At 43.3% G+C, this 13,759-nt stretch overlaps 1 protein-coding gene across 2 annotated transcripts in view; it reads right to left on the reverse strand.

Moving 5' to 3' along the window:
* Window positions 1–50: 50 nt before the first annotated feature.
* LOC132832757 (butyrophilin subfamily 1 member A1-like) overlaps window positions 51–13,759 on the reverse strand; it is a 29,098-nt gene continuing 15,389 nt past the window's right edge. For both annotated transcript variants that reach the window (XM_060850887.1, XM_060850888.1), the window contains 8 exons: window positions 12,394–12,420; window positions 11,726–11,752; window positions 10,139–10,165; window positions 9,337–9,363; window positions 8,237–8,263; window positions 7,354–7,380; window positions 6,088–6,114; window positions 51–1,859 (listed from right to left, as the gene is read on the reverse strand). In XM_060850887.1, coding sequence (XP_060706870.1) covers window positions 1,342–1,859; window positions 6,088–6,114; window positions 7,354–7,380; window positions 8,237–8,263; window positions 9,337–9,363; window positions 10,139–10,165; window positions 11,726–11,752; window positions 12,394–12,420 — 707 coding nt within the window. In that variant the 3' untranslated portion in view covers window positions 51–1,341. The remainder of the gene's footprint in view (window positions 1,860–6,087; window positions 6,115–7,353; window positions 7,381–8,236; window positions 8,264–9,336; window positions 9,364–10,138; window positions 10,166–11,725; window positions 11,753–12,393; window positions 12,421–13,759) is intronic.

Raw genomic sequence — 13,759 nt, forward strand, 5'->3', positions numbered from 1 at the left:
TTCATTCAGCTTTGTCATTCAAGTCATGAATAAATATTATGAATAGTGTATTGTAAATAAAAATATTACAAAATTCAATGCATTACATAGAATTAAAAGATGACTACTCTTTCTGTGAGTGCAGAGTGTATGGAAGAACAGGATTTAAATAGAACAGCCCCATTGTCCCTGAATGGAATGGATGGTATTCAGTTTGTATTCAGTTACAATGCGTCCTCATTCAGCTGAGTAACATTATAATTCTTTTTCTCTCTCTTATTTCACAGTACTTAACGTCTAGGTCAGCCGTTCTCAACAGGAGCTATTGGCCTCCTTAGGCTCACATTTGAGGGGGGCCACAGACTGAAAACTGTGAGAAGGGGAGCCCCAAGGGTTTAGAGAGGCCTTGGTAACTGAACCGATGAAATGTCCGAGCAACAACCTTCATTGGAGTCCATAGTTTCCCTCCTATTTGTAGTACCTTTCCAACACAACATTTGAATTTGCTGCACTTGGTAAATTAACTGCTTAAGCTCCTGTCACACACCTCACTCCAGAGTCAGTCGTGAATCAGACAGCACCAGGTCATTGTATTCAATCAAGGGTTCTCGCATCCATTACCATCGGACTTCATTATCTGAAGGTCAGCCTGTCTTGCTTGGCCTTTTTTATCCTGGTTTTATTTGTTCATTATTTTTCTTGGAGAAGAGCCTCATGATTTTTTTTTTCCATAAATAATTCTATCCCATAAGTTTCTTGGCAAAAAGAAAGTATTGGCAGTATTTAGTTGTCGTACGGTTTCATCGCATCTCTGCAAAACCCACTTTTACCCATGTCTTGGAATAGCATGACAATGTTGTCAAATGAGAGCAGCGCACACAGGGCACAGCACACAGGACACAGCACACAGGACACAGAGAACAGATTACAAAGGTTACAACCAAAAACGTGACTTCTTCCAACCTCCTTCCTAACTAATTTAGATTGCAGTGTGTGAGATTTCTTGTCTTTCAATGAGAATTCCTTGGCTTGCAATTGGCGTGGTGTTTCTTTCTGGGTCATGTTTCCTCAATGCAACTTAGAAAATCGTCAGATGATGAGCTCTTTGTGGATGGCTTCACTTCAAAAATTGGGAGTCTAATGTCCAAACATCAAAGAATTTGACCAGGCCTTTGTCCTTAGAACCTGGCCATATTAGATTCCTGGTCAATATGCAGCCTGACCTTGGTCATTGCTTTCCCATCAACTTGAAAGGCACTTTAAAATTTTATACACTTCCAGAGCACTTGTTAGCAAGTGACTCACTGGTAAAATTAATGTGTCAGTCTTAACCATGTTAGTGTTTAATGAGACATCAGTTCACTAGTTCTTGACTGGACAGACAGTTAAGGGCGACTTATCCCAGCCAGGCCAAAAGAATGGGTAGACCTTTTCTGAAAAGTTGACTTGAAATGTGTAAAGGTGGAACATGTCATCGGCATTGTAAAAAGACACCCTTCCTGCCTCCATCTCCAGGAACACCCCGATCGTTCCAGGACTGGTCGTTACTGTGACTTTGGAGCGTTGCGCATCACTTATTCCATATGGCTCACCATCCTTCCCAATTGTCCAGAACCCAGCATCGGCGCACAGGTCAGGCATGCCCTTGCGCTGCACTGAGCCTTTGGTGACGCCTACATCCCAGTAGGACTTGTCAGCCACCTTCACCTCCCAGTAGTGGGACCCCTCCGCGAAACCATCCATGCCCAGCACATAAGGGACAGAGTCAAACCGCTCCGGATTGTCTGGGACATCCTGTGCATCTCCGGCTTGCACACTCAGCCTGTCTGGAGACACCGTCAGACACGCGTTGGCTGTTTCAGGGTCCATCTTTACATGGGCTAGGAAAGAAAACAAGATGAGAAATGGAAGCAAGAACAGACTGCACAGCCCCTTAAACTTGCTCCATTGATCAATACGATCATAGCATCCCCATAGTGTGGAAAGAGGCCATTTGACCCATCATGTATCCACTGATCCTCTCAAAAGCATCCCACCCATAAACAGACTTTGATCCCATCTGCATAATTCTGCATACAGCATGACCAATCCACCCAGCCTGCACATCTCTGGACTGTGGCAGGAAACTGGAGCACCCAATAGGAAACCCAAACAACTGTGGGAAGAACACACAAATGCCATACATCACCGACCTGTCTCCCAAGTTACTTCACTATCCACCAAACCGCAATCCCCTTGTCTCTGAAATAGCCTAGAGATCAGTCATTCAGCTCAAGAGAAATTAGGCATGGGCACCAAATGCCAGCCTCAACAGCAATGCCCACCTCCCATGTAAGCATAAAGAGAAAACACAATATCCTGACAAAAGCTCCATCAATTGCACCCTTGAATGTATTCAATGATTGTAGCCTAAAGATCAGGAGATGCCCAGAGTTCTGAACATCAATAAATCTCAGAGCAAAAACATTTCTCCTCATCTCAATCCAAAATGTCTGACCCCTCACTACTTTTTCAAGTCAGGCAGCTGTTAGCACTGCGGACTCACAGCACCAAGACCCAGGCTCGATTTCAGCTTGGATGACTGTCTGTGTGGAGTTTGCATGTTCTCTCTGTATCCATGTGGATTTCCACTGAGTGCGCCAGTTTCCTCTCAGTCCAAAGTTGTGCAGGTTAGATGGATTAGCTAAAACTTGCTCTCAAGTTTTGAGAAGATTTGTAGCTCAGGTTGAGGTTCTGGAGATAGGTTTACTCACTGAGCTGGAAGGTTCATTTTCAGACATTTTGTCACCATACTATGTAACACCATCAGTGAGCCTCCAGATGAAGCACTGGTGGTGTAGCCCGCTTTCTACTTATGTGTTTGGGTTTCCTTGGTTTGGTGATGTCACTTCCTATGATGTCGTCATTTTCTGTTCTTTTTCTCAGGGGGTGCTAAATGAGATTCAAGTCAACGTGTTTGTTGATAAAGTTCCAGTTAGAATGCCAGGCTTCTAGGAGTTCTCGTGCGTGTCTCTGTCTGGCTTGTCATGGATGGATCTGTTATCCCAGTCGAAGTGGTGTCTTTCCTCATCTGTATGTAAGGATACTAGTGAGATGGGTCATGTCTTTTTGTGGTATCCTGTTCAGGTATCCTGTATTCAATGAACACAGGCTGCTGATTTTTCAGCTACAAACCCAAAGAAGCAGTCAAAACGTGTCCAGAAACCTGAGCCACTCTCTCCTACATCAAAGACATCTTGGCAATGATTGGCAGACTAATTCAGACCCCTCGGCTTCATGGTAGCCCACAAACCCACCAGCACACTAAAACAGCAACTAATGAACTTAAAAGACCCTATACAGACAACAAGCAAAACAAATATCATTGAAAAAATACCTTGCAAGAACTGTAACAAATACTACATTGGACAAAAAGGCAGAAAACTAGCCACCAGGATACATGATCATTAACTAGCCACAAAAAGATGTGACCCACTCTCACTTAGTATCCTTACATACAGATGAGGAAGGACACCACTTCAATTGGCATAACACATCCATCCTAGAACAAGCCAGACAGAGACATGCACAAGAATTCCTAGAAGCATGGCATTCCAACCAGATCTCTATCAACAAACACATTGACATGGATCCCATTTACCAAGCCCCTGATAAAAAGAAAAGGAAATTACATCACCACAGGTAATGAAATAACCAAACCTAGGAAACCTAAACACAAAGAGAAAGTGGGCTTCACCACCAGTGCTTCATCCAGAGGCTCACTGATTATGTTACCTATGATGGTGATGAAACATCTGAAAATGAACCTTCTAGCTCAGCGAGCAAATCGACATCCAAAAACCTGCTCTATTATGTCTAGGGATATGCAGGATAGGTGGAGTTTAAAAAAACGTATTTGTAAGATGTGAGCATTGCTGGCTGGGAAACATTTATTACCCATCCCAAGTTGCCTCTAAGAATGTGAAAGTGGAAAGCCTTCTTGAACTTCTGCTGTAGGTAGATCCACAATGGAGGACATTCTGGGATTTTGACCAAGCGACATGGCAATACAGGGCGACCCCATATCCATGGGTCTGGTTACCATGGTTTCATGCAGTTCAAACATATAAAAGGGAACCTTCCACAACGAGGGACAAGGAGTCTGCCAGGAAGGTACATTTCTCTTTTAAATGAATGGCTCCATTTCTACCAGTGGTTTCAGCCTTCTGCAATAAATCCTGGAATGGATCCCTACCGGCTACGAGGGGACTACTGTATATTTCCAAGTCAGAATAGAGAGTGGCTCAGAGGGAAGCTTGATTGTTGTGTTGCGCCCATGGATCTGCTATCTTGTCCTTCTAGATAGTTGTAGGCTTAGAAGGTGCTGTCTTAGGATTTTTTGGTGAATTTCTGCAGTGCACCTTGTAGATAGTACACACTGCTGGTACGGAGGTAGAGAAAGTAGATGATTGTGGGTGTAGTGCCAGTGCAGCAGGGCTGCTGTGTCCTGGATAGTGTCAAGTTTCTTGAGTATTGTTGGAGTTACGCCCATCCAGGGCAAGGGCAGAGTATTCCACCCTACTCCTGACTTGTAGCTTTATGGGCAGGCTTTAGGTATGGCATTAGCCATGGTAAATGTGGGGTTACCGGGATTGGGCAATGGGCCAGATCCAGATGGGATGCTCTTTGAAGGGTCACTGCAGGCTCGGAGCAGAATTGGCTTTTTCCGTAGTGTAGGCATTAGACTCGCTAGCCAGGGAACCAGCCCCACAGTGTTTACTCTGCTAAGCCTTCTCAGAAATATATATATTTCAAAGAGGTTCCTTCTCATTCTTCAGATCTTTAGAGGTTACCAGCTCAAACTTCAATCAAGTTTTCAGGCGAGGAGCTTTTAAAATTGACAAGACGTGTCAGTCAGAAAGCTGACCATTGAGAGGAAACTCTGACTCCCTCAGTAACATCCTTGCTTCTGACTCACAGTGCAGTGGGCTGGAGATGCATTGAAAGATTTGACCAGTCATTTCCAGGCTGACCTCACCCTGTGTAGTACTGCTGGAATGCTGCACTGTTAAAGAGAGACATTAAAATCAAGGCCCCCTTGCTACCACACCCCCTGCTCACTCACTCACTCTCAACAAAACTTCCAAACACTAATGTATTTGCCTCATTCACTGTGTTGAAATGAGTCAACATAACTGCCAACATTTAGGTCTTTGGTCATGAGAATTTTCCCAAGGGTGTGAAGAATGTTCTGCAAATATATCCCATTCTATCACTGACTGATTTTGCATAACACGAATTGGTCAAAAGATTGCTAGGCCTGTTGCAAACAGTTCAAAATAAATTTTCTACATCCATTGTGAAGGACATTTTCACCATCAAAAAGAACATATAAAAACCACGTATTGAAAGCATTTCTATTGACAGCTCTTTCACCATTGCCAGCTTTATTTACCACCCTCTATTTGCAAGCCTCAGAAAAATGTATCCATCAAAGGATGTGATTCTGTTATTGGAAATAATTTGGTAAATAATTCAGACAAGTTACACCAGAAACCAATTTAAAGATCATCAGCTGGGCACATCCAACCAGACGCATTTAAACATGCTGGAAGTTACACATATAAATACACGAGATCCTATTGCACGTCAGTAACAAGAACTTGTACATATGTTTCACCTTTGGTCATAAATCCAGGTTCACAGAGGCAACCAATCCTCTGCTGTATTTCCAGGCAACTCCCTGACCAATCAGAATCCACCAGCCTCACCTCTACACTAAAGATGACCCAACCAATTTGCATCTTCCTGTATAAACGCCTGTCGTGATTCTGTTGCTGCACCCAAAGTCCAGAAAAGGGGAGATCAGCTCCTTCCGGGTTAGTTTGAAAAAGAAAATTGAGGAATAAAAATGTGATGTCAGAAAAAAGTGCCAATAGAGCTGTCAAACTGTCTTAAACTCCTGAGGAGGTCTTATGGTACAATGGGTCACTTCACAACTTGTATCTGTGGAATTTGTGGAACACAGCCTAGGGAATTGATAAGTAATCTTGTAAATCCTTCTGATGGTCCACAAGATGATGGTTAGGGCAGTCTCGGGTGAGGTCTTACCTACATTGACAATCTTACCTGCATAGCTCCGTATCCTGTTCCACTCTGCAAAAGTAACACAGAAATAGTAACTGAAGATAACTAATAAACTGTAGTACTCTCAAACACGACAGCAGTCAAAGTACATTGTGGCTTTCAGTACACCAAGGATCTGACATTGGCCCACAGTGGGTAGCGAAAGGCAAAGACACACACACACACACCAGATTAAATGAAATAAAAGTAGCAATTAACATAATTTTGATCATCACACTCCCTTGTTCCATTTATTTCAATGTTACTCTGGGCTAACATAAAAAAATATACAAACGTTGATAGATTCTTAGAGTTATAGAGGTATACAGCACAGAACAAACTCTTCAATGCAACTCATCCATACTGAGCAGAAATCCTAAATTAATCTCTTCCCATTTGCCAGCATTTGGCATAAATCCCTCTAAACCCTTCCTATTCACATATCCATCCAGGTTTCTTTTAAATGCTGTAACTGTACCAGCCTCCACCATTTCCCCTAGCAACTCATTCCATACACACACCCCGTCCTCTGCAATGAAAACGTTGCCCCTTAGGTCCCTTTTAAATCTTACTGAAAAGTTATGCCTTCTAGTTTTGGACTCCCCCATCCTGGAGAAAAGACCTTGGTTATTCACCCTATCCCCACCCTTCATGATTTTATAAACCTGTTATGTCACCACTCAGCTCCCGATGTGCCTGAGAAAACAGCCGCAGCCTATTCAGCCTCTCCCTATAGCTCAGCCCCTCCAACCCTGGCAATATCCTTCCGATAGGAGGGAGATCAAAATTGCATACAATATTTCAAAAGTAGCCTAACTAATGTCCTGTACAACTGCAACATGACCTCCCAAACCCAATACTCAATGCAGTGACAAAAAAAAGCATACCAAATGTTTTTTTCACTATCCTATCTATCTGCGATTCCACTTTCAAGGAACTACAAACCTGCAACATAAGGTCTCTGTTCAGCAACACTCCCCAGGGACTGTTCAGTGTATATGTTCTGCCCTAATTTGTCTTTCCAAAATTTGACACCTCCCATTTAATCGAAATTAAAACTCAAGAACCATTGTCACTCCTCGGTATAATAGCCCATCTAATCCCAGTGCTATTGTATTCTGAGGTAACGTTCTTCGCTGTCCACAAGACAACCAATTTTGGTGTTATCTGTAAACATACTAACTATAATCTCCTGTATTCATATCCAAATCATTTGTACAAATGACAACTGAAGATTCTTTTCAATGTGCATTCATACAGGTATCATACCTGACTGGACCAGAGGTCTCCATTGCTCTGAAATGAAACAGTGAAGAGAAAATGTGTGAATAAAACCCACTCAATACACTTAACACTATCAACAAATTTTGCTTTCACGTCAGAGTTTTCTTAAGGAATAAAGCCGAATCCATTTTAAGAATAGCAGCAATAACTAACGCATTATTAACAAAATCTAGCCAGGGTGTGAAGTCCTGATCTATTGCCAGCATTTCGGATCAACAAATACCTGCGCCAGCAGTTCCCATTCTATTTTCTACGTCAACAGTCAGACTGTGATTGCAACATCTGGCCATCTAGTGGCACTACAGAGCAAGTTACTGAAGCTCCCTGCTCAACTCCCACCAATATTTTCATTTTTGGTAAAGAACACGCAAGGGTATATTTTCTGAGAAGCACTGGAGGATTAGCCTCCTGCAATAGAACTGCCCGAGTTTCCATCTTAAACGAAATTTGAAGGGACGAAAATTGGACCCATTGCCCAGCAACACCTTATAAATTCCCAATCCATGTTCATTAACTGGGAAGTGATCAATTCAAAGTGAATCCAGACTTTGACTATGATTTATTTCACACTCTATAATTTTAGTTAAAAATGAGGAGGCCCAGGTCAATTTCCACAAAGTTGCCGTTTGCAGACATGATGATCTCTAGATGCTCAATCTCTCATGAGCGCCTGCAGCTCGGTCTAGAAATCTGTTTCAGGAAACAAGTTATTTGTAACACCAGGAAGGAGACTAGTCAATCCCAGATTATTACATCCAACTGAGGGAAAGTATGGTGCAGACTTGAACCTGTTTTTTTTTAATGCTCAATTACTAACTGTAGCTGGGCTGAAGATGAAGGCACATTTTTTTACTGACAGCTAACTCACCAAATTCAGTGCGTAGCTTCTGATATTCTGTGAATAAGGAATGATCAGAAATGGTTAAAGCAAAGAACTGATACCTTCAAATGAAATGAACGATTTCATAAACAATTGACTATACGTACAAATTTCAATATCAGTAGTTATTTCCCAAAGCTGATTTCAAACAAAAAAAAACGAACTGACCTGTGTTCATATACTGCCTTCTAATAGGGCACCAATGATTTACAAGGAGATGGTACAAAACTAATGCAATAGATTTGAAACATTAACTCAGTTTTACCTCTTTCAACTGATGCTCCCTGGACTGCTGAGTTTCTTTGTTTTAGATCACTAACCAATCATTTTGTGAAATGAAGGAGAGATAGATGTAGAGATTGGGGGTGGGGTGGGGGCAGGAGATAGAGAGACATAGACATAGATATATAGACATAGACATAGACAGAGATAGAGAGAGAGATAGAGAGAGAGATAGAGAGAGAGATAGAGAGAGAGATAGAGAGATAGCAAAAGAGGCAGACAGAATGAGACAGACAGTCAGGCAGGCAGACAGAGTAAAGAAAGAATACAGAAGGAGTTTTGAGAAGATGGAATACAGGAAGACGAAGAGGGAATGAAGAAAATGGATAGGGCAGGAAGCAAAAGGGCAGCAGGTGTGACGAGGTGCAGAAGAAAGAATGAACTGGGGAGAAAACAAGCAGGAAGAGGAGAGGGATAGGAAGACACAAGGTGGAAAAGAGAGACAGAGATGCAGAGACATTAGCAGAAGAGAAGGTGAGATGAGGAAGGAGAGCAGAAGAGAATGAATGAAAAAGGGAAAGAAAGGAAGAACATGGGGAGCATTTGGGGTGGGGGTGTCAGAGAGAGAGACAGACAGAAAGATTCTGAGGAGCAGAAGGTGAGAATGGGAGAGGAAAGCGAGAGAAAATATGAAAAGCGAATGAGGCGGAGAGACTGAGAATGAAAATTAGCAGAGAGAGAAGCATTTGCTGTCTGCTTCCGGGTTTTCAATCTGTTCCCTGTCAGAGCATGTACCATCCCAGTCCCCTCCCTGCTCCAGTGTCGAGGTGAACTTCACTTCTTCAGGCCCACACACAGTTACATACCTGCTTTCTCTGTCTCCCTCTCTTCATCTGTAAGACAGAATCAAGAACTTAGCAATAGCATGGAACAATGACCCGAGTGAGACATTATACAATATTGATAAAATGGAAAATCAAGGCTAAAATGTGTGCTCCTCGACACTGGTAATGTGACTGAGTCCCAACACAGACTGAGAAACAGGCCCCCGGCCCTGAGCGCAGCCTGAGAAACAGGCCCCCGGCCCTGAGCGCAGCCTGAGAAACAGGCCCCCGGCCCTGAGCGCAGCCTGAGAAACAGGCCCCCGGCCCTGAGCGCAGCCTGAGAAACAGGCCCCCGGCCCTGAGCGCAGCCTGAGAAACAGGCCCCCGGCCCTGAGCGCAGCCTGAGAAACAGGCCCCCGGCCCTGAGCGCAGCCTGAGAAACAGGCCCCCGGCCCTGAGCGCAGCCTGAGAAACAGGCCCCCGGCCCTGAGCGCAGACTGAGAAACAGGCCCCCAGCCTGAGCACAGCCTGAGAAACAGGCCCCCAGCCTGAGCGCAGACTGAGAAACAGGTACCAGCTCGAGCACAGAGTGAGAAACAGACTTCAGCCCAAGCACAGAAAGAGGCCCCCCGCGTGAGGAGAGACTGAGAAACAGCCCCCAGACTGAGTACAGATGGAGAAACAGGCCCCAGGCTGAGTACAGATGGAGAAACAGGCCCCAGACTGAGTACAGATGGAGAAACCGGCCCCAGACTGAGCACAGACTGTGGAAGAGCTGCAGTGAGTCTGCCTTTGGTTTGAATTGGCCATCGACAGAAATAAAAAATCTGATTAAATTACTTACCAACTTGTTTCTTAAATTGTTCGTGTTCTGTAATATACAAGGGAGAGGCATTAATCACAAATTTGAATTTCACACAATGTCTCAACCTTCTTTTTCTGCTATCCTTTGTTATCCTCTGTGCTCGATATTGACCTCTGTGCTCTGAGCTTAGTCTCCATTGGCCAGACTCACCCGGTCTGGGAGGAGACTGCAGTAGCCCATGCAAGCATCTACCACCACAAACTGGAGCAGTGGATAGTGCAACAGCAATCCAATCGACGGTTCTCTGTGCCAGCTGTACTTACACAGCAAACCCCCAGCTACAGCAGGAATCATCTACCCGAATACCAGGGCAAGCATTGGGTCAGGCCAACATTGGCATCATCTGGGGAGTGAGGAGTTCATGCTATCGGAAGGATGTTGTGAAACCTGAAAGGGTTGAGAAAAAAAATTTACAGTGATGTTGCCAGGGTTTGAGAATTTGAGCTATAGGGAGAGGCTGAATAGGCTGGGTCTGTTTTCCCTGGAGGTTTATAAAATCATGTGGGGCATGGAGAGGATAAATAGACAAGATCATTTAAACCTTAAGATTTAAAAGGCACCCAAGGGGAAATGTTTTCACGCAGAGGGTGGTGAGTGCATGGAATGAGCCATCAGAGGACATGAAGGAGGCTGGTACAATTACAATATTTAAAACAAATCTGGATGGGTATATGATTAGGAAAGGTTTAAAGGGATATGGGCTAAATGCTGGCAAATGGGACTTGATTATTTTACGATATCTGGTTGGCATGGACGAGTTGGATTGAAGAGTCTGTTTCCATGCTGTACATCTCTGTCACTCTATGCCCTTTCCCTCAGGGTAGGGACAAAACCCAGAAGACATAAAGCAGCTAGAACACGAACAGATGTTCACTAACATGGGGAACCAACTCTCCAGGAAGGAATGGTCAATATCTTGGTCAAAGTGACCACTGTCCAGGAATGGGAACTCTCAGAATTACACAATGTGTGGATTATTTAAATGTCTTTGAACTCAGAAAATAAGTTGATAGGGTTGTTAAGAAGGCGTATGGTGTGTTGGCTCTCATTAGCTGGGGGTTTTAGTTTAAGGGCTGCAAGGTTATGCTGCAGCTTTACAGAGCCCTGGTTAGATCACACTTGGAATATTGTGTTCAGTTTTGGTCACCTCATTGTAGGAAGAATGTGGAAGATTTAGAGAAGGGGCAGAGGAGATTTACCAGGAGGCTGCCTTGACTGGAGGGCATGTCTTTTGAAGAAATGTTGAGGGAGCTAAGGGTTTTCTCATGGGAGCGAGGAAGGGTGAGAGGCGATTTGATAGAGGTGTACAAGATGATGACAGGCAGAGACAGAGTGAATAGTCAGAGACTTTTTATTCCTCGGACAGAAATGGCTATCACAAGGGGGCATAATTTTAAGATGTTTGGAGGGAAAAAAAGTGAGGGATGGGAAGGCCTGTTTGATTGGTTGTGAGGAATTGGAGACACAAAGTCATGTGACCAAACCTCCAGAAGTGCATCAAACCAGAGTTGATAACACATCTGCTGTCCCTCTCCTCCAGCAGAAATTCCTCAGCTCCCTGCATACCTGCAATAATGGTGGCCATTTTCTTTTCTGTAAAAAAGGAAAAGAAAGAGATGTTAAAGCATAGAACCTTCTAGAAGACGCAACCCAGTACAAGGCTTCTGGAGTGAATGTGGTGAATACAATCCAGATCTACCCTCGCCCTGCACAGGTTAGCGATGAGATTACCCAGTCCACCAGGTTAGGTACAGAATAAAAACTATCCTTCTACCCTGTCCCATTAAATACTTCCAGTATAACACAGATTAGATATAGAGTGAAGCTCCCTCAAAACCATCCTATCAAACACTCCTGGGTCAGGGAAAATACAGGGTTAGAATCAGATTGAAGCTCTGTCTATACCACCCCCATCAAAAATTCCCAGGAGGTATAGCACAGTTAGAAACAATATAAATCTTCTTGTTCTTTACTGTTCCATCAAATACTCTCAGGAGATGCAGATATGGACTAGATATAGCACAAAGGTGCCTCTGACTGTTGGCATCAAACACTTTGGTATATCCAGTAAAGCCAATCCCATTAAGCTGAAAGCACCTGGAATAAATTTGGGGTAATTCACCAAATTGGTTGTGAGAAACTAAAGGCAATGTGATGCTGGTGAAGAAAGATATGCTGAACATGAGCTGCGAACCCAAACCCAGAGAGAAAATACTTTGGAAATGATCGCTTACCGTGCAACTGCTGGAGTTCTTCACATTCTGTAGAGAAAAATAGATAAGAGCGAAATTTGTCATATGCGGAACAAAGCAAAGCAATCTAAAATCAGATCATTGGTTGTAGCAGAAATGTCACTGAAAAATCCCTGAAATCATTTCTCAAATCAGAGATATTTTTAAGTTTAGACAAAAAAAACTTTTTAAAAATAATTGATATGTGAGTAATTCTTGCATAGCATTGCTCACCTATCAGATAATACACTGCATATATATTACACAACAACTTACATTTAGAGAGAGAGTCTGTTTTTCTTCAACTACATCTCAAAATATTTTCAAATGTAATATTTGAAGCATCAGCTACACAGTGAGGTATTAGGTCAGATGACTAAAGACTTTATCAATGAGGGAGGTTTTCATGGGAACGTGTTTAAAGAAGGTAATTGAGATTTGGTAGGGGTGTAGTGTTTGGAACTGAAGCAACTGAAACCGTCCTCTCCAATGAAGGAACAATTATAATTTTTGGTATGGAGAGGCTAGAATTAAAGGACCACAGGAATGTCAGAGTTACAGAGCAGAGAAGGCAAGGACATGAGGGGATTGGGTGGGAAATTAAGAATGGAGACATTTTTCAACTAGGAGCCAACGTAGGTCTGCAAACATCGGAGTGGAACAGGGGTTAGTGAAGACACAGGCAGCAGAGTGCTGGATGGCCCCAAATTTACAGGCTAGACTGTGAAAGCCCAGTCAGAGGGTGTTGAATGAGATGAAACTGTGTTGTCAGGAATGCATTTTTCCTCTGATATATTGGAGGTTTGCATTCCTCACAGAATGTCAAAGGCTAGAAACGACTAGAAAATACTGAAATATGGGAGACATTATTTGACTATTTGTAGAATTGTGAAGAGAATAGATTATGAAATCAATGACTGATTCACAAACACATGCCCTGATAAAAATAAAATGTGTAACTCACTCAATCTCAGGGAGCAGGAGGAGTGTGTGTTCATGGGAAGATTAAATCTTCCTTATGAACAGAAGTCTGCGATTAACTCCAGGTATTCTGGTCAGGTTTTATGAGCCTTTTTATCAAAGTTGCAAAGACAACAAAATCACAGGAATCTTTTCTTTCCTACAGTGTGGGAACTGGCCCTTCAGCCCAACAAATCCATACCGACCCTCTGAAGAGTAACACACCCAGACCCATTACCCTTGACTAATGCACCTAACCGACACATCCCTGAACACTACGGGCAATTTAGTAACAGCCAATTCACCTAACCCGCATATCTTTGGATTGTGGGAGGTATCCCACACAGACACAGGGAGAATGTGTAAAGTCCACACAGACAGTTGCCCGAGGCTGGAATCAAACTCAGGT

The sequence above is a fragment of the Hemiscyllium ocellatum genome, chromosome 35, assembly GCF_020745735.1.
Source record: "Hemiscyllium ocellatum isolate sHemOce1 chromosome 35, sHemOce1.pat.X.cur, whole genome shotgun sequence".
Taxonomy (NCBI): Eukaryota; Metazoa; Chordata; class Chondrichthyes; order Orectolobiformes; family Hemiscylliidae; genus Hemiscyllium; species Hemiscyllium ocellatum.